This window comes from Crocodylus siamensis, chromosome 4 (assembly GCF_052110815.1).
Source record: "Crocodylus siamensis isolate JL-2025a chromosome 4, ASM5211081v1, whole genome shotgun sequence".
Taxonomy (NCBI): Eukaryota; Metazoa; Chordata; order Crocodylia; family Crocodylidae; genus Crocodylus; species Crocodylus siamensis.
The window spans coordinates 111,766,948-111,790,210 of NC_143398.1; the positions used below are offsets into that span (position 1 = coordinate 111,766,948).

The 23,263-nt window shown below is 46.0% G+C and overlaps 1 protein-coding gene across 4 annotated transcripts in view; it reads left to right on the top strand.

Moving 5' to 3' along the window:
• The window catches only part of TMTC1 (transmembrane O-mannosyltransferase targeting cadherins 1), a 252,560-nt gene that overhangs the window by 209,245 nt on the left and 20,052 nt on the right, over positions 1-23,263 (top strand). For all 4 annotated transcript variants that reach the window (XM_090043366.1, XM_090043367.1, XM_090043368.1 and 1 more), the window contains 2 exons: positions 10,118-10,226; positions 19,726-19,828. In XM_090043366.1, coding sequence (XP_089899492.1) covers positions 10,118-10,226; positions 19,726-19,828 — 212 coding nt within the window. The remainder of the gene's footprint in view (positions 1-10,117; positions 10,227-19,725; positions 19,829-23,263) is intronic.

A 23,263-nucleotide genomic window follows, 5' to 3' on the forward strand; every position in this document is an offset into this window, starting at 1 on the left:
TCTCTGTGGAGTATTCAGAATTGCCTAAACTGAAGCAAACTTGTTTTGGGGAAAGTTGGTTGTACTTGTCATTAAATTTAACTCATGCTGGAATTTTGAGAAAAGAAAACTCGAGCATTTTGGAGGGAAATTGTTGTTGTTGACATGGGAATCTGCCACCCACTATTCTTGGAAATAATCTGTCTGTCCAAACAGCTGTTGGTAGTGATCTGAGCTTGAGCAAATTTATTTTGGAATCTTTGGGTTTTCATTGAAGTACTGTATTTTTTTTTTAATCTTGCCATTTTCCATTTTGGCCACAGTGCAGACAAGTATTTCCCAGAAGATAAATCTTTCCCAGGAAGCACTGCATGATGATGTTTTAATGAACCACTGGCTTTGTTTACTCACTCAAAAAGAAACAAGTGTGTCATCATTTTCTTGCTTGATATAAATATCAAGCAGAGTATTGCTAAACAATACAAACTGCTTCTCCATGAAAAAGCAATAGCCAATGCTTTCACCTACAATGAAAAAATCACTTCCTCCCCTTTTTTGGAGCCCATATCATTGTGTTTCTCCCTTTGGCTTAATGTTTGTCCAAGTTTTTCAGTATAGAAATATTTAATTCTTGACTATGAATTCAATTCTGATTCATTTCTTAACTTGAAAACTGAGATAAATTTGAATCATTCAGAACACCTCATACAGATTTATTGCCTTGGCGACATTCAGTAAAAGTGTGTGTGGGGGGGGGAATATTTGAGGTACATATTTAGGAGAGGAACGTGCACAGGGTTAAATAACCTCAGTTTGTTGTCACAAAAAGAATGGGAAACAATTTCTTTGTTGTATTCCTTCAACTATAAGGAGATATAATATTCAGTATAGCACTTGTGTTTAATAAAAGCATGTGTACCCCATGCACTGCAAGTAAGTTATAGCTACGCTTTTAAGAAGAAACTTAAGTACGTAGAGGCAGTATTAATTGAAATGTTTATTCATATTCAGTTCAATACCTAGAGGAGCACATGAGATGTCTAGGATGCTTGTTGCAATGATGATTTAATCGAGGTTCAATAAGATCACCTATTTTAAGGAAGGGATGGTGTCAGTGTGCCTCTCCTCTTGAGTTCCTCTGATGAAGGCTGTCAGACATAAATGGGAATTTGCTGAAGAGGCTGAAAAAAACAGGAGGATGATGTGGGGAGGAGTGACAAGGTATCATGTAAAAGTTAAATTCATCAGAAACTTTTCAATATTAATATTTTTAATGGAGCACTGGTATATTGGTCCATATTGTATAGGCACTGATAAAAGGAAACTTGACATTATTGGCAGTCGGCTTTCTTTGGCCTATGTGGCTGATAATGTCACTTATAAATGTCACATGCATGGGGTGCAGTGGCAGGAAGAGGGGGCGGGGTGGAGGGAAGGGGCATGGCAGGCAGATAGTGGGCCCCATGGTGAGGGAGGGAATGGGGCTGGGGCTGGGACTAGGGCAGGGGCAGGGCTGGAATGTGACAGTGCATGGGACGGAGTTTTAGGCGGCTCATCTGGGGGGTGCAAAGGGCAGCTCCTGCTGCTGTGCACACTCCTGGGGAGGCATGGGGGGCATGTGCCCCCAGATTTGTGCACAGGGTGAGGGTGGGCTGTGTGCTGGGGCCAGGGACTGCACCAGCCTCTTCCTGTCAAGAGGGGCTGAGCCAGGGCTGTGCTCAGGCTGGGTGGGGGTGGGCTGGGCAGTGGCGCCGATGAGGGGAGGGGGCTATGGGGTGGGCTACAACCATCTCATAATTCACTGTATTCCCCCTGCAGGCCCATCTCCCCACCCATCCCAAGCACAGCCCCAGCCCAGCCCCCCCGCCGGGAAGAGGCCAGAGCAGCCCTGAGCCCCAGTTTGCAATAGGTAGCCCGCCCTCACGCCGAGCACAAATCCAGGGGGCACATGCCCTCCCATGACTCCATCCTGTACCCTGCCCCAGCTGGGCAATGCCTGCTCCAGCCCTACTCCCTCCCTCATCATGGGGGCCTCAATCTCACTCCCCTATGCCCCTTCCCCCAACAGACTTACCAACTGGACACTGCTCTCCAAGCTGCTGGGCTGCATATTGACAATCAGATCAGTATCAGCTAATATGGCTGTTTAATAATCGGCCATTGGTATCAGCCAAAAAAATCTTCATTGGTGCACCCCTAAATATTTTGTAGAGACTAAAGCATTTCCCCATTCCAGCAAAGAACCAAACTGAACACTGCATTTCAGGAACACCATTTTGGGGGTTAGGAAGGGTCTCTGATTTGATGCTGTCTAGATTGCATGTAACAATATTTCTAGGGAGAAGGCAGGGTAGAGGTCTACCTTTGGGCCCCTCCAAACATGTAGGTAAAGGCATAATGGAATCTAATACACAAACTGCACAATCATGCTTTTTGCCATACCACACAAGCATGATGGGAGGTGTAATTATGCAATCGTAGAATTATATCATAGAATCATAGAAGTAGGGTCAGAAGGGACCTTGTAGATCTTCAAGTCTGACCCCCTGCCTGGGCGGGAGAAAAGACTGGACTCAAATGAGTCCAGCCAGGTAGTCATCAAGTCTCTTCTTAAAGAACCCAGGGTAAGAGCCAACACCACTTCCCTAGGAAGTTGGTTCCAGCTCCTAGCTGCCCTGACTGTGAGTAGTTCTTGCGGATGTCTAATCTAAATCTGCTCTCTAATAATTTGTGTCCATTGTTCCTTGTCATGCCAGGGGGTGCTAGGGGAAACAGTGTCTCCCTTAAACCCTTCTGGTCAGTCACCAGGTCCCCCCTCAGCCTTCTGTTTGTGAAGGCTGAACAGGTTTAGGTCCCGCAGTATTTCAAAGTAGGGTCTGCCCTGTTGTCCCCCGATCATGTGGGTGGCCCTCCTCTGGACCCTTTCAATGTTGTCCACATCCCTCCTGAAATGGGGTGCACAGAACTGGACGCAGTACTCCAGCTGTGGCCTGACCAGCGTCGCATAGAGGGGGGGGCAATAGTGCATCAGATCCCATCATGCTTTACTTCCAGGGCAGAAGGAGCTTGGGATCACAATCTCAGGTTCCTTCTACACTGGCATGTAGCACTCTCTAATGACTGGAAGCTGACTGGTGCTCCCAGCCACAAGGATACCCCATGCATCCCCATGGCTGGAAGTCCCATCAGGTAACCCAGGCTCCCAGTTACAGAGGTGCTCCAGGCATCCCCAAGTCTGCAAGCCCACAGCTAATGAAGTGTTGCTCCAGGCTTCCCTAGAGCTGGGAGCCTACATCAGCTGCAAACTTTCAGCTGCAGGGGTGCCTGGAGTGTCCCTGTGGCTGGGATCTCCACCAGCTCTAGGCTCCCAGCCAGGGGGGCACATGGGCTCCCAGCTGGGAGCCCTGATCAGCTGTCTGGGCTCCCAGCCAGGGGGGAGCACCTGGTCATATGTTCAGTTAATGATGTAATAGGAACGAGCCACAAAGTTATTGTACCTACTTTGTGGAATAACTTTGTGGCTTATTTCTCCTTTCATCACACCATTGATTGATTGAACATGTGGGTACCAATTTACAATGTAATTAACTGGTTAATCATGTCTTAAGTGTAATGTGTAGCTGGGGCCTTATAGACTAACTCAGGGGTGCCCAACCTCCGACCTATGGGTCAAATGTGGCCTGCAGAGCCTTAGAATCTGGCCCACAGGGTTCCCCACAGCTCAGGAAATCTGACAGCAGGAGAACAGTGGTACTACTGCCACTCATTTCTGCTGCCAAAATCCTAAATCCCATGAGGTGGATTGGAACTGGGTCACAGCCCTCTCCCCACGTGGGCTGGGCCATGCTCCCTTCCCTCTGTGCAGCTGGGTTGGGGCTGTTCTGCTCTTCTTCTCGCCATGGGGCCAGACTATGCCCCCTCTCTGGGGACAGCTGGTTCAGGGCCAGCTCATGTCCACTTCTTCTCCCTCCCTTCCCTCCACAGGGCTTGGGCCACATCTTTCTTTTGCAGGGTTGAGCCATGTCCACTCTCCCCACAGGGCTGGGTTGGGACTGGGTCGTCCCCCTGCCTATGGGACTGGGTTCAAGCTGAGTGAAGCCCCCTTCTGTTGTAAGGCTGGATCAGGGATAGGCCAAGCTCTTTTCCCCACGTGGCTGGAACAGGGCCGGACTGCCCCCATTAGTGTGACCATATGGGAAGTGGTGTGCTTGCCCTGGCTGCTGGATTGGGTCCACCAGCTTGATCCAGATCGCAGAGGGATTGGGCACTGCCCATCTGGACAGCAGACCAAAAAGACTGAGCACCACTGGACAAACTGAATGCTATTAGAATGAAAGGATATAATTTATTTCTGAACCACAGTTCTATGTACCCAATTTTTTCACTTTCATAGGGTAAAATTTTGGAGGCGAAAGAAGTAAGTTTTAAATTACCCATATCTGAAGATACTCTAATTTGATTAGATGTTTATAGATGAGCATAACTACTGAGAAACTTCATAAATCTTTTAATTCTGATGTAAAATCAGGATCCCTTCTCCTGGGCTTCAGTAGTCATGCAAGTAAAGATTAAAGATTCCATGTGGGTCTGTTTTGGGGGTTTTGTTGTTTTTTTGCTGAAGGAGAAGGGATAATAGAGAAATTACATTTACAGCTTATCTAAAGGTTTTCATCATTAGAGGAAAACAGGTTACTCTGCTGTGTCAGTCTGTGAGAGAGCCTTTCCTGAGTGCACAATAGAGCCTTTGTTAATCTGTGTAGTTATTGCTTCTTCATTATCTAGTGCTTTAAAAATTTTCCAAATAATTTGGGAAAAAATGCTAAGAAAATCTAAATCCTGTGCTGGTCTTTTCACTACTGATGAAGTTGAGCCCAGGGCTCTGAACCCTTACAGGGCTCCTAAGCTCCACATTATGATTTAAATGGAGCATAGGTGCCTGCCTGGGGCAACTTCCACCCTTTGTGAAGGGGTTTTATTCATTCGGCTCTCCTGCAGCCGAGATCAAATTCATAAAACATAAGTACATCAGAGTCCTGTGTGCTGTGTTGTCTGAGACAAAGCAAACCATGGTAAGCATATTAAAAAATATCCTTCTGGCCTCTATCCTGCAGTGTGCTGAGTATCCTGGCCCTAAGCCAGGAAAGCACTTTAATTCATGATTCACTCTCTGCTCACATGCTTAAAAGTCAAGCATCTGTTTACATGTCTAGCTGCATTAGGGCCAGAGCACTCAGCATCTTACAGGACTGAGCCCTAATAGAGTTTGTCATACCTGCTCTTTTAATATAAGCATAAGAGTGATGTTCATGTAATTCACCCTCTCACATAAAAAGATGCCACGATTTTCCCTCCCGCACCTCCTTGTTTTAAGGAGATACATTGTCCTTAGATCAAACAAAAAAGCCATTAAGGACAAAAGAGTAATTAAGAGGGTGCAGTGCTCAGAGTACCTGCTTGAGGTTAATGGGGATTTTTACTGCTGCTGAGTGGATCACTTAATCCTTTTATTTCTGTAGCTGGCATTTCCTAGGTTTCTGCCAAAGGCTGATACCTTTAGAAAGCAGCCATCTGTTTTCGATTTATATAAATGTGTCGCAAAACTCCAGCCAAGGAATCCAAAAGTTTTATAAATTGACGAACTAGCTAGTCTTTAATTAGTGAGGGGGAAAAGTGGTTCTTTATTTGTTTTTGCTTCATTCATGTAATTTATATAGTGCACTGCTGGAAAAAGAAAAAGACTAGCACAATTGTTTTTACTTAACTTAAAGCACAGGCAAAATATCCCTCCAGTTATATAACTCAAAAAGGAAAAAAATCTGCAAAGCCACAAATACTATCAGCTGAAATTTGCACTTATAACAAGATCTGGTTTCTTGACTGTGTTGCTCAGATGAAATCCAAGGCTAGAGCTGCAAGGTATGCTTCATGTTTCAGATTCCTTTGCTTCTTTTCATAGGGTACAGAATTCATCTTATTCCTTTGTGCACCCAGCACAAGGAAGGCTTATTCCAGTCTAAATTAGCATCTATAGTCAGTCAGATAAGCTTCTCCCATTTCTAAGGTGGGAAATATGCTTCTGTGGCAACAGCAGATTGCTACATTAGGTATTTCCAACTATTTTTGCTCATGCCCTGCCTAGGAATAGTGGCAGAGATTCCCTCTAGCCCTCATCCCCAGCCCAAAAATTGTTAACTCACTTAGGACTGGGCTAGTGGCAGTCAAGACATGAAATACATTCCATTTAATTAGTGCAAAATATTTAATTAAATCATGATAGTCTTTGGGTATGCATCATTCATTTTTAATTTTAAGTACCTCAAGATGCAAAAGCTAACAGTGCCTTTAAGTGCTATTATCCCCTTTGTATATGTAACCCTTCTGCTGGGCACCAGTCAGCAGCAGCAAGAGCCAAGTTCAAATTTTGGAGTACCCCAAATTTTTTTTACTGTGGTTTGAGCCCCCACCCAGAAATCTAGGATTACTGAATTTGACTGTTGTGTCCACATAAACAAAACTCCCTCCTCACAAGCAGGGTAAATACAAAGGACAGATTTATTAGAGAAAACAAAGGAAAACCCCAAATGCACCTTAAAACATGACTAACTACAAGGCATAGTTTATAGGCTGCGCTCTCTTGGGGAGAGGCAGTCTGGGACTTAGGGGGGCTCACCCAAGGGTTAGTTTGCAGGGCCTTGCATCCCTATACCTACTACTTAGTAGGACAGTCCTATGAACCGCTTCTTGGCTTTTGCTGCATCTTGAGGAGCTGCTAGTGACCATAGGTACTTCTGTGGTGTAAAGGGCCCCTCATTGCTCCCTAGGAAGCTGTAGAATGGCCATATCCACTTCCACATGATGTCTTGGGGGTGTGACTGCACCCCAAAATTCCTAGTCCAAAACCTCCAGCTCTTTTGGGGCAAAAAACTGCAAAAAAACTCAAAGAGAAGGGGAGCCAGGCCTATCCTGATTCTTGGATCTGAACTGCAGATGGACTCAACTATTCAGCTAGGCTAAGACACAAGAACTGCTATAGCACCAAAAGGGCCCAGCCTCCAAATCCTGACCCACATTTTACCAGGCACTAATCCTGGTGGTTTGCTCCAGAGATCAATACTCCCATGGTACTATCCTACCCCAAACCCAGGAAAGTAAAAAGGGGACAAAGAAAGGGAGAGGAGCGGCATCCTACATTCAAACTCTCCCCTGCACCTGAGAGTTATTCTTCACGTTGGGTGTGTGTATGGTAGGGGGTGTGTGTGTGTGTGTGAGTGTGTATAGTGAAGTGAGGGAGTGTGGGGGCATAGGGTATTTTGCGGGGTGTCTATGTGGGGTGAGTTGTGGAGGCAGGGTGTGAGTGCATGGTGTTTGTGGGGTGTAAGGGAGGATGAGGCATGGGGATCCCTCCCTACACTCCCCCCATGGCACATAGCCCTACAGACGGTGGCAGCAGCAGGTGGGGGTGCTTGGGGTGTTTGTGTCTGGCACAGTCACTGGTGCCTGGTGGCTCATGGCACCGGCTAGCACTGTATAGCATGGCAAGTAGTGTAGTCCCACCAGGCCACATCTATTACCAGCTTCCCTACTCCCTACAATGTCGGTCCTGGAGTCTATTGGAAGTGGAAGGGACCCCTGGTCCCTGCTTCCCCGTGGAGTCCTGGGACCCATGTGGTGGTGCAGGCAGCTTGCTCCAGCACATGGAGCTTACCCCTGGTGGTGGTGCAGGAGTTGTATGTGCATGTCGTAGAGTCCCAGTGACAGAGGTGGCCCAGTGGGGCTGCACTCCTCGTCGTGATGTGCAGCAGTGGCCAGAGCCATGTGCCACCAGGCGGCAGTGCCTGCACAAGCACAAATGCCCTGAATGCCACCGCCTGCTGCTGGTGGTGCTGCTGCTGCCGCTGGCAGGGTTGTGCATCATGGCGGGGGTGTGGGACCATCTCCACATCCTCCTACCCTCCTTCACATCCACACCCTGCCCACTCAAGCACTGTGCTTCTGCCACCTCCCTAGATATGGGCTCTGCACTGCCTTCAGCCCTAGCCCCACCTCCACGTTCCACGCTCCTGCCCAGATGCAGCTCTCCACCTGCCTCCACCCCTGTTGCTTCCCTACCTGCTGCCCAGAGCGAGTGGGACACCAGGGCAGCTGAGCTGGTTCCTTGGTGGCTGCAGCAGTGGAAGCAGCAGCCCCACCCAGAAGCTGGTGCTGGCTGGGCCAGGCCCTTCTGCCCACAAGGGTGAGTGAGGCCTGTTGGGAGAGGGTGCATATGTGGGTGCCTTGCTCCCACTTCTGTGGGTGAAAGGGCTGGGCAAGGTACAATTAGTTGGTGGGTGTTGCGGCTGGATGAAGATGCCTGGCAGCCCATGGGTCATGTTTTGCCCGCCCCTGCCCTAGACAGTAGGCCTAACAAAAGCCACGGATATCTGCCTACATGCAGTATCTCCTGTCTCTTTCCAGCTTGCCCAAGCAGAGGAGAGAAAACAAGATACTCGCATGTAGAAAACATGGGTAAATACAGCACAGCAGAGAAAAAGGAACATACAATCATAGTTGACTAAAACCATATACAACAGCATACTTTGCAGTACAAAATTGCTTGTACATTTTGTGTAGACTACACATATATATGGGAAATAGAAGCAAAGAAAGGTTTCCAGTAAGTGTCCTATTCCAAGGTCATTCAGTGAGTTAGTGACAGAAGTGGGAATAGGTCCTACAAGTCAGACATTTTATGCCTTTGACATCGTCCCAACCTATAAGGTAAGTTTTCTTAAGGGCTTCTTTGGGAGACTCTTTATGTCACAGGTTGTGCACTGTGCTCTGATAAAATTTTCTTTAGTTTCCCTTTGACATAATACCTAAATCCTGACCAGCATTCAACCGGATGCACCAATTTTATAGATTTATTCTGTAGACAGACTTCATAATTAAAGACAAATCTTATGGCTAGATTTCCAAATGGACTGGAGGACTTTATAAGCAATGGTAAAGCCTGTGGTTTTGCAAGCTGAGACACATAACACTTGCCGGGGTGAAAACTTATGGAATGTTTTTATTCCCTCTGCAGTTCTTCAATGCTAGGTAACAGTATTACTTGTTTTCTTTTGCCTGCACGTAAATCATCAGATAATGGCCACCTTTGTGATCAGGATACCAGACTAGTGGAACAAAGGTATGTTCCATTAAAATGAACCCTATGTCCTCTGGCCTCCCCAGAGCATAACCTGCATAGGAAAAGGGAGGCTCCATGAGCTGGAACTCATAGAATTTCCCCTGAATTATTTTGTTAGTTTAAAAGAAATGAAAGAAAACAATCTTAGAAGATTTGCTGGAGATAAGCACATCTGAGGATGTCCCTTGCCTCCCTGCTGCTTATGGGGCCTCACTGGTTCTTTCTCATCCCTTAAAGAATAATGATTTTTTTTTTATAACCTTTCCAACCCTGACTGCTTCTGAAACCCTCTCCCTTGTTCAATCCCTCCTAATGAAAGGATTCAGTTCAATAGCATGGATAGTATGCAAACAGCACAAAACTAGCAGAATATCAGGCTGTACTAAGCTGTACTAGTTTGTGCCATGACTGTAGAAAGGAGAGAAGTCATGAGGGCTTAAGCAGCTCCTGTGCATGCTCCCTGCCCTGCTGACTCCAGAACTGGAATACTTGCAGATGGTCCTTTGAAAGCTGTGGTAGAAAGATGAAGTCCTACATTCCCATTTCTTAGAAAGATTCTTGTCCCTCCCCTGAAAGCATTCTGAAGGTGTCCTGAAATTCTTCCTACCCCCTCCACCCCTCCCCAAAAGCAACCACAACAACAAAAAGGTGCTGAAAATGGTGGAGAATTTTTGCAGTGAGTTTGTGCACTGCCCAGCAAGTAATCTGCAAGTGAACCAGGTACAAACTTAACTCATATCCAATAATTGCAGTTCTTCATCACTTCTCCTCAGACTGGCAGAAAGGCAATGGAATTCTATATTGCCTCAGGAGATTCTGGTTACAGAGGTTGTGGATATAAGTTAATTATTTAGTCTGTTGAAAAGAACAAGGCAGGGACTTTCAAGCCTCTTTTGAAGTATTTAATCAATAGGTGACCTAAACACATTATTAAAAGAATTGGTTTTTTTTTCCTTTTATGGCTTGCAGGTCCCAAGGGAAGAAGGAGGAAGCTATAACCTTATTGAGGGATTCCATTAAATATGGTCCAGAGTTTGCAGATGCTTACTCAAGCCTGGCTTCACTGCTGGCTGAACAGGTAAGCATCAGTGTTTTGGCTTGCACAGCATTATGCACCGATGTTACCATATGCCTAGTTTTCTCCAGCCTGTAGTAAAAACACTCTTGCCAAGATATACTTATTATACCTATCATACCTTACTTTATTACAAAAATGTAATTCTGTGAATATCTGGCTAGAGTAGTTGCTTTGTCTTACAATCAAGTGCTTCAGTATGATAAACCCCAACTGAGAAAGCCAACAGATTGAACTGGTTTGAGGTTATGTTGTAAACTTGTTAAAGGAATTGTCCAATTCTTCCAGCTACTTGCATGGATTCCACAGACCAACCATAGCATTTTCCTTTCCTGCACATCTTTGATTCATCCCCAGAGCAGTGTCCAACTGCCACACTGATGGAGGCAAGGAAAAACAGTAATAATCACATAATGAGAGACCATGTCTTCATGCAGCTTCACAAGGGGTCAAATTTATGTTGGTCAAAGCAACTTTAACTCTGGGTTTCATGGGTTTCATAATTTAGAGTGTATGACTACATACTTTAATAAGGTATAATAGCATGTCTTTCTGCATATAATTTCCTGTCCTTCTAAGTTCAGATTAAATTGAGTTTTAAAGATATGTGCTGGCAGCAGGTGAATGGGGAGACTCAGGACCCCGAGATCATATTCCAGGCTCTGGGGGCAATTGTACTGTACTAGGATTAGATTCTTCTAGCTAATCCTCAAACAACTTCCCTTCCAATTAACGTGTTAATCATGACCTAAATTGCAACATGCTACATTTTCAGCCCAATAAAATGGTAAACCAGCCACAAAGGTGTTCTCATGCATACATTACATATATAGGCTTTGGATATACCCCTGGCCAACCTCAGGATCAGGCAGGATACTGCTTTGAACTTCTTCAGATGCACATTTGGGATTTGAGGCATTTAATGTCTGATGCCAAACATCACGTGTTTGCCATCCATGCATGACCAGACATACAATTTTGGGGATGAGGCATCCCAGTCATGTCATAATTTTAACATCTGCCAAGGGCCCCAGATTTCACAGTCAGTGCCAGATTCCATATTCTGAAATAGCTGTTACTGTTGTCTTTTAAAATTGCAGCTTAGACAAATGCTTTTCTGGAATGGTTTGAGCAAGGAGTTGGACAAAATTACTTCTCAAGGTCCCTTCCAGTCCAATTTTTTATGAGTCTTTAAGGACTAACACAAAATCCACCACCTGTCTAATTTCAGGTCCCTGCTTTGCAGTATAGAGGCATTAAAGGTTTTCAAAGAAAAGGTTGCCAGAATGTTAACATTGGCAAAGCACACTACTTCTCTTTGCCTTGTTACTGGAATCCACAGAGCCATTTTGACTGAATTTTTTTTAAAACAGCCCAAATTGTTGAATTTTGGCAAAGTTATAAGTAAGTGAAAATAGGGTCTCACAATGGGAAACATTAGGAAACTTTAACATAAACAGTGCTGCTAGCCCAGGGATAGTAAACATGAGTGGCTAGAATGTAAGAACATAACAGTTGCCATTTATTGTGCCAGACTATAGGTTCACCTTGTCCAGCATCCTGTGTCTATCAGCCTATGATGCATGCTCTCTGATGCTTACTTCAGTAGATAAAGACTGCCCTGCCACCCACTGCCCTTGCCAATGTTAACCAGGTTCTGCACAAGGGCAGTCCCTGTATCTCTCAGCCCTCCAGAGCTAGTTGCAGACCCCCATGGCTGCAGACCCCGTGGCACTGCTTGCCTCGCCATCTCAGCAAGCTGGAGCCAGTCCACCTCCAAACAGCCCACTACCACCAGCTCTGCACGCTTGTACTCTGCATAGTCCATCATTCAATCGTCACATGCTACCCTGACAAAGTGGCAGGACACTCTAGGTGAGGGCAGAGGCAAGGGTCTCCGGTGGACAAGTCTGTATTCTACCCTGATCCCATGAGCCACAGGGGACCTCAGCTAGCTGCTCTTTCCCAGAGTTGTCACCACAGGCATATCTAGCGTGCTTTGCAGATGCCCCCAACACCTGCCCCTTTTGCCAACAGAGGGAGACTCTGGCATATGTCTACCTTGAGTGAGCCAGATTATAGCCCCTCTTCTGCCTCCTCCAGAACCTTTTGTTGAGGCTCTGGATGCACTTCTCTCTGTCCCTTTTTTATTATGCACTCCCTGTCTGTGGCCCCACCAAGCCCCAGGACCTCCTGATCAACCTCCTTCTGGTTCTGGCTAAGGTGGCCATCTACAAGACCAAGAAGGAGACTCTGGCCAGTGGGGGACATTGGTGAGTGTGGGGCTTGTCTTTCTGTCGGTTCTTCACTTATGTCTAGGCAGTTTCACTGATAAGCATCCACAGACTCCCTCGACTCATTCTTGGGCCAGTGTGCTCTGATCAGGGTCCCCTTCTGGATCTCTTGGGTTGAACTTGTAACCCTCACTCACTCCTGTTACTGTTTTCTTTAGCTATCGGTTGTTGTATTCTGAGTGGCCTCCCTTTTTAAGGGGGATTTATAGAAGTTCATGGTGGGCCTAGGCCCACTTCACCAAACACAAAAAATAGGCCTGTGTCCACCAGGGGTGCCACTTCCTCCTGCCTGCTGGAGCTCCTGGACCAGGGAGTAATAGGACCTTTTCTGAGCTGCTGCAGGCTCCTATTTTCCTCACCATCACCAACTTTGCCTGGACCTACAGCCCTGTTTCCCCTCTTGCAGCGGGGGGAGGTCTCCTGCTTCACCTACAACCAGCCACCCACCTGCTGCCACACTCAAATGCAGTGAGAGGGGACCCCACAATGCCAATGGGGCTCCTCCACTGCAAAAACCACCTGCTTTCCTGTTAGCTGCTCTGGCAGCACCCCTGTGTTGTACCCTCCTGTGGTGAGTTCTGTGGTCCATTCTCCCAGTTTTTGCATACAGCTGAGTAAGACAGAAGTGTGCTTTCCCTTCTCCCTCCCATGTGTCTTTATGTGTGCCTTTTTTGTGTTTTACCTTTAGCCCCGGCCCCTCACTCCACCCCTCCTGCGCTCAGGGCAGCCAGAGGAGGCACCCTGGAGCCCCTCTTCCCCTCAGCAACTCACCCTCTCTCATCCAGTCAGAAGGAGAGTGCACAGCTGCCCTTCCTGCACCTCACCCTACCCCTTTCCATGTAGGCACCTATGGCAGGGCAAGGGCCCCTTGAGGCGGCTGCCATCTCAGTGGCCTCCAATCAGGGGGTAGCCAGTGAGAAGGATGAAACCCAGGGGGTTCTCCCTGGCCAGTCTCCCCCAGAAGGGCCACAGGGCCCCTCCAAAACCAACCAGAACAGGGTTTCCTCAGGCAAGGGCTTTTCATCATCCCCCTCCACAGGATGCGGGAGAGGCAAAAGGGCCTGTGAGCAAGAACAAAAAATCAACACCAGCAATGCCTCATTATCAGGTGCCCTGCCCACTCAGCCTTCCTCCAGCTCTTCCCTCTGTTCAGCAGCTGGAGTAACACCTCGGCAGCTACAGGGAAACCTGCAGCCTTGGAGCCTGGGCCCTCCAGTGCCTCCACTCACACTATTTTGAGCAACCAGGATCTCGAGTGCCCACACATCTGTTTCAAAGGAAGGGGGATGGTCATTCTTGGACACATAGCAGCACATCCCATGGCACCTGCTGATGACACCATGGTCCCACGGCACCTGCTGATGATACCCTTCCCAGGAGGGCACTGATCACCAACCAACTGCTCCTATCCATGCTCTGGGACCATTTCAATACCCTGGCTATGCCCCCCAAGCTCCTGGCCAGTCTCCAGAGACATGCACTGGGGTTCTTCTGGCCAGGACAGCACTAGGTCTCTGCAGGTGTCCTGAGCCTCCCATTCCTTTATTTCTTCTCTGTATTTAGTTATGTCACTAGTTGCCTCCCTGATTATAAGGGGTTTTGTAGAGTTTTCTTATGGGTGTAAGCCATAAGTTTTCTTGGGATAACAAGTAGGTTTGTGTTACATAGTGGCAGAGCGTGGATGCTGAAAGGGAGAGTGAACTGGGTATGACTAGTGTTTTTTCCCCTCTTCCTTTCTTGCTTGCAGCTTCCAGCATTTAAGTTCTAGGAAGTTCTGATGCAGAGGCTGTATCCCTAACTCCTGTGCTCAGATAGCTACTGATGCCATTTTCCTCCAAGAATTTGTCCAATCCTTTTTGCAATCTGGCTAAACTGTCAGTTTCCTAAATATTTGATGGCAATGAGTTCCACACTTCAATGACACGCCAGTATAAAAAAACTTCCTTTTCTTAGTTTTAAATTTACTACCTACTAGTTTCATTTCGTGGACCCTAGTTCTGTAAATAATAAATCCCTTTTTACTTTTTCTTCACCATTTAGTATTTTGTAAGCTCTTAGCATGTCCCCCTCAAGTTTATCTTTTCTAAACTGAATAGGCCTAGCCTCTTTAATTCCTCCTCATATGGAAGCCCCTCCATACCACTAATCATCCTTATTACTCTTTTCTATACCTTCTCTAGTTCTTTTACATCCTTTTTTAGGTGTATGGACCAGAACTGGGCATGGTATTCAAGTGTGGACACACCATGGATTTATAAAGGGGCAAAATAATACTTTCTGAAATATAGTTCTACTTGCTAGTTTTCTATTTTATTTACTTCTCCTTCCTTTTAGGCAACAGTAAGATATTGCCAGATCTTTGCAAGATAGCTACAAAGATCTGTGATGACTGGCTATAGTAATGTCAGGAGATGTTCTTTGAGTTTTCATTGTCTATGTGCTTGCATGTACCCACATAGGGAGTCAAGGGAGAGCCCCCACATCATGTTCATTGCATGAAAACTGAGTTTTGAATAAGTTCTTCAGTGGAACAGATTTTTGATAGTATATGAAATGAATCATTCACAAGTTACAAGTGGTTTTAATCCTAACTGAATTCCCCTAATTAGAAGCAGTGGTCATAAGGGTAGCATGGCAATAAAACCATAGAGCTATAATACTGTATGTCCAAGTCAGATTTCATTAACTGTAGTTCCACTGCACTAAGAATGCTAAATGCAACAAAAATCCATCCTACTTCACATACATAGTTTGTTTACCCTTCTATGGGTTGACTAAAGGAGGTCAATAAATAAATAAATAGATACAGTTGTCTACAGTTTCCTCTGAAAGTAACAAATTCCTTTAGGATTGTTAATGCCTCCTCACTCTCAACTACAGCAGCCCATACATTGAGGTTACTTCCACACACACAAGCAGTCCTCTTGACTTCCTGGTGACTGCACATGCTGTATATGGCTACAGGCTACAGAATTGGACCCTAAATTTACACAGATCCCTGAGAAATATATAACAGGAAACTCTGGTACTGTTGGCCTGATGGTATATGTGTTGGTAAGGGGAAATTAGATAGCTTTCAGTTTTGTTTTTATTTTATTTTTTTTTATCACTCTTGCTTCTTTAAAAAATGTTATTGTGACCCTTTCTTCTTAAATGTAGCAGACGGTGGATCAAATACTATTAGGTACTTTTAACACCTACAGTATGCAAAACCTATCACAGACTTCTAAATTAAAGGTGACTTTATGCAGCTGCAGAGGGAGTGTTAGAAAAAATTCTCTCTCAGATGTATGAAAAGGGGATAGGAGGTGCTGGAAGTTTCCCTTTTAAATTACTTTTGTGAAGTGACCATGCTTATGACAAACTGCTGCTACTGAGGCTTTGTGTTAAGGAGGGAGAGAGCAGGTGGAACTGACACAATGAAATAGCATCTTGATTGCCTTGGCTGGTCCTACACAGCATTTTCTACAGTAATTTAAAGGCTATGAATCTGAAATAGGGCTTAAAGTTCCTTTGCTCCTGTAGTTGTAAAAGATGCACTTAAGAAGAATGCCTCATGCTTAAGGGAATTAGCCTGTAACTCAGTGTAATTGCCCACTCCTCCCCCTAAAAGGTGATTTTCAACCAGAGCAGCACCCTTATAAATATGGTTTTGCTTGACCAACATTTCCCATCATTCTTTTCTGCTATGAAGATATTTGCACCTTTAATAAAGGCTTACTTTCTTTTTCTGCTTGATCTCATAGTTCAGTTGCAGCTTACTGTTTGTGCTATAACTATCTGTTGCCTTGGCAATTGTGCTGATTCCAGACATTCACAATTCTGATTTCTAACTGCTTTTATGCTGACGCAACCCTATTAGCTTGCTGGAGGCACTCTACGTTTACTCAGGTATACAGTATTGCTACCTCCATTGTGTTTATAATGCATTTCATGATACTTGGTTGTTTTCTTCAGTTCAGTCTTCATATTTTGGAGTCAAGGGATTTTATAAGAATTTCAGTTTACTTTTTTAAAAGATTTTTTTCTGGCCTTCCTGGTTACAGAGAAAAGGTTGAAGATGTGACCCAATTGTGCCTAAAGGCTCAGGAGCAACCAGAAGGGAAATAAAGATCTCTAAATGCATTGTTTTTAACATCTACATATTCTCATTAATATTTTAAGCCAGTCTCCTGAGTTCAAAGGCCTGATTTCTGATTTTCACAAAGTTGAGTTTGGCGCTATTGATTGCATCAGAAGAATCAGTTCCCTGGGACTTTACTATGATATCATTTTAGGACACCAATGTTCAAATGGCAGCCCTATCTGCAGTCCTTGGGACTCCTGGTGCTGCTCCCTGCATCACTCCTGCTTTTACTGCTGCCTCAGGAGTCTCCAGGCTTCTCCTCTCTCCTTCAGCTCTGGCTTCCAGGGTGGGCTCACAGGGCCAAGGAAGCCCATCCCAGGAGGCTTGGGCGAGACCCAGGGACTCCATGCAGAACAGGAGTACCAGCATAATGCAGTGGAGGAACATCACTATGAGGTGCAGTAGGGTTGTGGCCCCTGTGGCATCATGCCACATGCCCATCATGTGGGCTCCAACCACTGAGAAGTGGGACAGCCCTGATTTAAGAGAACACAGGGGAGGGAGCAAGCTCAGGCATTAAGTCTTGAGCAAACTCTTGTAGACTTCAGGCCAACATGTTGGAACTTCCCCAGAGAATGTATCCCAGGCTGTCCAGTGAGCCTGGTGCAAGCTGAAATGGGATGCTGGAAGCTGAGGTAGTGCTTTATGGATACTTAATGGATACTTGTGCTGACAGATATGATAAATGTCAGTAAGTCTGCTTACTTGGATTTGAGCCCCCATTAATGCAATGTAATATAAAAGTTTTTTGTTTTCAGCATTTGTTTTCAACATAAGTAAATTCAACAAGGAAAACACCCTTATATGCACACACACACACAAAGCTGGAAGTTAAAATCAGCTGAAAGGAAGGCATGCAGACAGCTTAGGAAATGTACCCATTAATGTCTCCCTGACACAGATTTTCTCAGAAAGTTGTTCAGTTATTTTCCTGATGCCAGCTGTACTTTTTCCCCAGCCCCACAAAAATTAAAGGTGTTGTTAATTTCATACAAAAATATGCGAAGTGTCCAAACTGAGCAATTTTGAAGTGTTTCAACTTTTTATCATGCTCTTTTTATTTTTGCTGGCTGACCTTTTATCATGTAAATGTGAAAGCATTTAACCATGACAGACCATTTGCTTTCATCAGACCAGTTTTTTCCAAAAACCATTAATTTCAGCTCTCAGTTTCCTAAATGAAAGGTGTAGAGAAGACTCTTGCATTTTGAAAGGAAAAAAAGGAACCTGTAGACCACATTTTGTTCTTGCCCTTCTTAAATCTAGAATAAGTCAATAAAGAAACTCTAGCATTTGCCGGCATAGCTGAGAACAGAATTTGAACCTGAGCAAAATAGCAAACATATGTTGTTCCCCCCCACAGTGAACACATTTTCCTGTGAACAGCTACAGGAACCAATATCTTTCAGTGCCCAATTTAGCACCCTAATGGAACCTGATTTTCAAAAAATGGGGAGCACATGATTTGTCACTTTAAGCCAAGATACTCAAAATAACCTGTAATAAAGCAAAATTAGTCATTGGAAAAATGGGTGAGGATAATGTGGAGCAGAGAGTTCATGACTTTTCACTTGTTTAAACTCAGATATTTGTGAAAATCCCCCTTGGTAAACTCAGGTTCTTTCCTGGGCCACCTCTGAAGATCACTAAACAGCTCATCAAAGCTGGAGTCCCAGGCTAGGATCATAGTTTGGGGTGTTCCAGGTCACTATGGAGAAGGTGCAGAAACAGAATTTGGTGGTAGAAATTTGCACACTGCCTGTCTACACATGGCTTGGCTCTGACCATTACATACCTCCTGTTCACAAGCATTAAATAATACCTCCCACACCAGACTGTGAATGGAGAGGGCAGGGAGAAAGCAGGAATGCTTTAGCACTCTTATGTAAGTGAGCAGGCAGGCCATTTGCTTGTACCAGCTGGCTGGTGGGAAGTGGAGACCTTAAAAGTTGCTGTGTGATCAGAATTTGAGACCTTATTTTCAACTCGGAACCAAGCTGCAAACACACCTGGCTCATACCAGGCAAAATGTAGATTTTCCTATGCAAGGTATCCTAAAGTGTTTTACAAAGCAAACAGCTGTAGCCTGATTTTCCAGAACTACTGAGTTTCTGAAAACCCTTTTAAATATCTATGGTTGCTGCAGGTGCTCAGCACATTTGAAAATCATGCTATTTGATACTGGTGATATTGTGAGATAGCTGTGCAGGAAGAATAGCAGTCTGTGCTCAATAACTGTATACACAGTCTTACACAGTGGAACCTATTTTATTCAATATCTTATGCCAGCATAACTGCTTGGGTGAATCAGAAGGGACTCTATTTTGGTAAGGAATAGAACCAGATCTTCCCTGGCACTGGATAAGAGCCCAGTCTTCATTGAGCAGACTTTAAACCTGTGGCTCTGGCAGTCGGTTTGTTGTACTTAGTTTCTGCCACATTCACAGATGAATCACATTGCACATATTGACAAAATCTGTGTTATTTAATCAGAATTTGTGGTTCCCTTCCCCTCCCATTCCCTTTGATCCTACTAGCATTCCCATAATGTTTCCTTCCACCCACTTAGCCTGTTAGGCAGTCCAGGTTTTCCTCTTGCACGTGTTTAGTGCTTGGCAGGATGGGAAGTTCTGTAGAGCAATCAGGCAGCAAGACATTGGTTTAAAGAAAAAAATTAATATGTTCCTAAACTACAAATTTCTTTACAAATGTTGTGACCAAAATAAATATGAGCCTCCCCACCTCCAACCTATAAGCCACACATGTCTGCACCTGACTCGGGGACACATAGAGCAAGCATTACCACTGAGACAGGGGTGAGAGAAGCTTTTGAAAAGACAAGCATTTGCCAGCCAGTTACTACTGGTGGGAAAGTGGAGATTATGATCAAAGCCACTGAGAGGTAACACTTAGCAAATGCTGACAGTGGTGAACCTCCTATGGACTTTAGAATAAATTCTATGAGATACTGTTGTTTTCATGTATAGATAAGGACATATTTTCATGATGTACATATATGCAGCCACAGCCAGTAGTAACAATGTTGGCTTTACCCTGATAACAAGTCTTCCTCTGTTTTAAGGAACGATTTAAAGAAGCGGAAGAGGTTTACAAGGCTGGGATAGAAAACTGTCCAGAAAGCTCAGACCTACATAACAACTATGGTGTTTTCTTAGTTGATACTGGTAAGTAAAATGAAGCTAGGAGATTTATTTTACTTGGTTTTTTGTTTTGATCCAGGATGATTGAGGGAGTCTGTTTAGTACTGCATTTTATAAAGATTGGCAGAAATTCCCAGAGCAATGGATGGACACTCATTTATTATAGCTTGTAAAACTCCAAAGGTATAAGTAAATATTGTCCCTGCTTTACAGAGACTGAACTCAGTGCTGAAATTGGAATTATTTGTAAGGAATAATTGCATTGAGTAACTATAATATTTAGCCTGTGTATTTCCTACACTTGTCTCACTGTGAAGTCTAGAGGTGTCATCTTTGGGATGAGGGCTGCATCACACAGTGGACTGACAACATTGCAGTAATTTACCCTGGGATGTATGGCCACTCAGAACAAAACCACAGACATGCATAGAGGCCCTCATCATTTTTGTGGTTATTTACAACCTCAGTTAGTGACAAAGTTGCTCTTTGGCTGTAAAGGGTGTAAGCCACCAAGGTAAAATAAACAGGGCTTTGAAAATAAATCATTTGACAAAACAACCCCCGTCCCACCCACCACCCCCAACCTCCAAGATCCTGTGGAGAGAATGGATTTCTCAGGAGAGTGGTAATGAGATGCAAAACCCTTTGCTTCTATGCTGCTGGTTCATATCCAGCTTCCATGGCTTCAGGCAGTTCTTGGCATCCACATAATAAAAATTACCACTACAATTGGCACCTTTTATTGGCAGTATTAGAAGCATAGCCAAGTTTGAACAGACTTAGAAACTAGATTACCTCCTCACTCCTAAAGAAATTCCCTCCTGAACAGGGCTAAGACACACTAGCAAAGTACTGTAGAGTGAGCTTGAATAACTGATGCTCATTCTGTGTCATTCATATCTCAAAGGTAAATAGTGCCAGAATGACTTAATGCTTGAAAGGGAGTCCTCTGAGGGCCAGTAATATGATCAAGAAGGTGGAATGCATGATTTCTGTAGATGGCAGGTTTACCTGAGTTCATACTGAACCATCATTGGATCCTGGCTAGCACTATGGACAAAAGGGACCTGGGGGTCATGGCTGACCACAAGATGAATATAAGCCATCAATATGATGGTGCAGCTAGTAAAGCAAGCAAAACGCTGGCTTGCATCCATAGATGCTTCTCAGGCAAATCCCAGGAAGTCATTCTCCCATTGTACTCGGCCTTCATGAGGCCGCAGCTGGAGTACTGCATCCAGTTTTGGGCTCCACAATCCAAAAAGGATGTGGAGAAGCTTGAGAGAGTCCAGAGGAGAGCCACGTGCATGGTCAGAGGTCAGGAAAACAGACCTTATGATGACAGGCTGAGAGCTGTGGGAAAAGCGCAGGCTCAGGGGTGATTTGGTGGCTGCCTATAAGTTTATAAGGGGTGCTCACCAGGATCTGGGGGAACATCTGTTCACTAAAGCGCCTCAAGGTCGAATGGTCATAAACTCCCCCATGACTGTTTCAGGCTGGATATATGGAAGAACTTCTTTAGTGTCTGAGCCCCCAAGGTCTGGAATAGACTGACACCAGAGATGGTTCAAGCACCTACTTTGAATGCCTTCAATAGAAATTTGGATGTTTATCTTGCTGGGATCCTATGACCCCTGCTGACTTCCTGCCCCTGGGGCACAGGGATGGACTTGAAGATCTTCTGAAGTCGTTCCAGCCCTAATGTCTATGAAATCTATGAAATCATTCTACTATGGTATTAGTGGGCACTATGCTGCTGCAAATATACAACCAAATTGTCACGGGGTGGCCCCGCGAGCAGCCGTGAGCTCGCGAGCGCCCCTTGGCCGTGCCAGTTAGGGTGATCTGGCACCCTCTACTCGCCCGCCACGTCTTTGCTGTTGAGGTTCAGAATGGGAGGCTGCCTACTTGCACCTAACGACACCTTGCTGGTATCACCTCCGTTCCAAAGTTGGGGGGTACTCTCACCCCAGCCTTATGGGCAAATGCGTGCCTCCAAACCTCCCCTTTAGCACGCCCCAAGCTTCGCAGCTGTCCCGGGGACGTTGTACAGTCCCTCGCCCCTCTGGGGCCCTCTCTCTCTCTCTCTCGGGCACCCTGGGCTCCTTGCCCGCCTGGCGCCCCTGGGCCTGGCACGTAGCCGCCGCCCTAGCTCCTCTCGCCCCTCTCGGGGTCTCTGACCGCGCTCCTCACGCTTGCGGCCCCTCTCGGGGTCTCTGACCGCGCTCACCGTGCGCCTCGCCCACTCTGGGGCCTGTACCGCGCTCACCGTGTACCTCGCCCACTCTGGGGCCTGTGCGCTCACCGCGCTGCGCCCTCTCTGGGCCTCGCCCTCTCTGGGGCCTGTACCGTGCTCCTCACGCTGCACCCTCTCTGGGCCTCACCCTCTCTGGGGCCTGTACCGCGCTCCTCACGCTGCGCCCTCTCTGGGCCTCGCCCTCTCTGGGGGCCTGTACCGTACTCCTCGCACTGCGCGTTTCCCGCGCTTGGGGCTCAGGTGGCCGTAGCCATGCCTGGCCCCCTTGACCCCTTCCTGGGTCGTTTGCCCCACTGGGCAAACTGCTGCCCTCACGGGCTGGGGTCCAAACCCCGTACACTGCGCCACTCCGGCACAAACACTGTGCCCCCCTCGGGCACCTGGAGCCCCCCCCAAGCTGTTGGGGAGCCCCGCTGAGGCCTCCTCACTCCCCTACAGCCTCACCCGGTCCTCCGGTGCAAACTGTAACATAAGCTCAAGCCATCTGGCTGTAACATAAACACAGAGGCTCCGTACTCCAAACCATAACCTCCAAGCCCCACCAGGGCTCTCAAGCCTACCTCCCTTTAGGGCGTTCTTGTTCCCCGCATCATCGCAGCCGGTTAGCGTGGTAAGGCTGCGACCACCAACTTGGGCTACTCAGCTCAGCCGCAGAGCTCCTGCTCCTGCAGCAGCCAGAAGGGAACTGCTAGCTAGGCTTTGGCCTAGCTGTTTATAAGGGCCTGGCCCTGCCCCCTCCTGGCCACATGACCTGCCTGGTTGCCCTAGCAACCCCCATCTGTGTTGCTCCGGGGCACTTCAGCAGCCCTATTCCCCCTGCTAGTAGCAGGCACCCTAGTGCCCTGCTACACCTCTCCCCTTCCCGGGGTGGCGTCTCCTTAGGAGCAGGGCGCGGGAGTGCCCCGCGACACAAATGATAAAAGTGTCTGGTCATGAAAAACTGATCATGTTTATTGAAGAAGTTGAGATTTTTATCCTGGCAGGCAAATATCAGACTTTAAATTCTACTTGCTTAGAGCATCCCTTATAATTTCAGGCAGAAATGGCATTCTTCTTCACTTCCAGTGTTGTGTGAACCTACTGGGTTACCATATTCCATTGGGTACACAGAGATTTCCCTTCACACTTGCATGTTCTACAAAAGTGAAAAGTTACTTTTTCCTATTTTGTTTGTTACCATGCTTCCCATCAAGATAACTGAA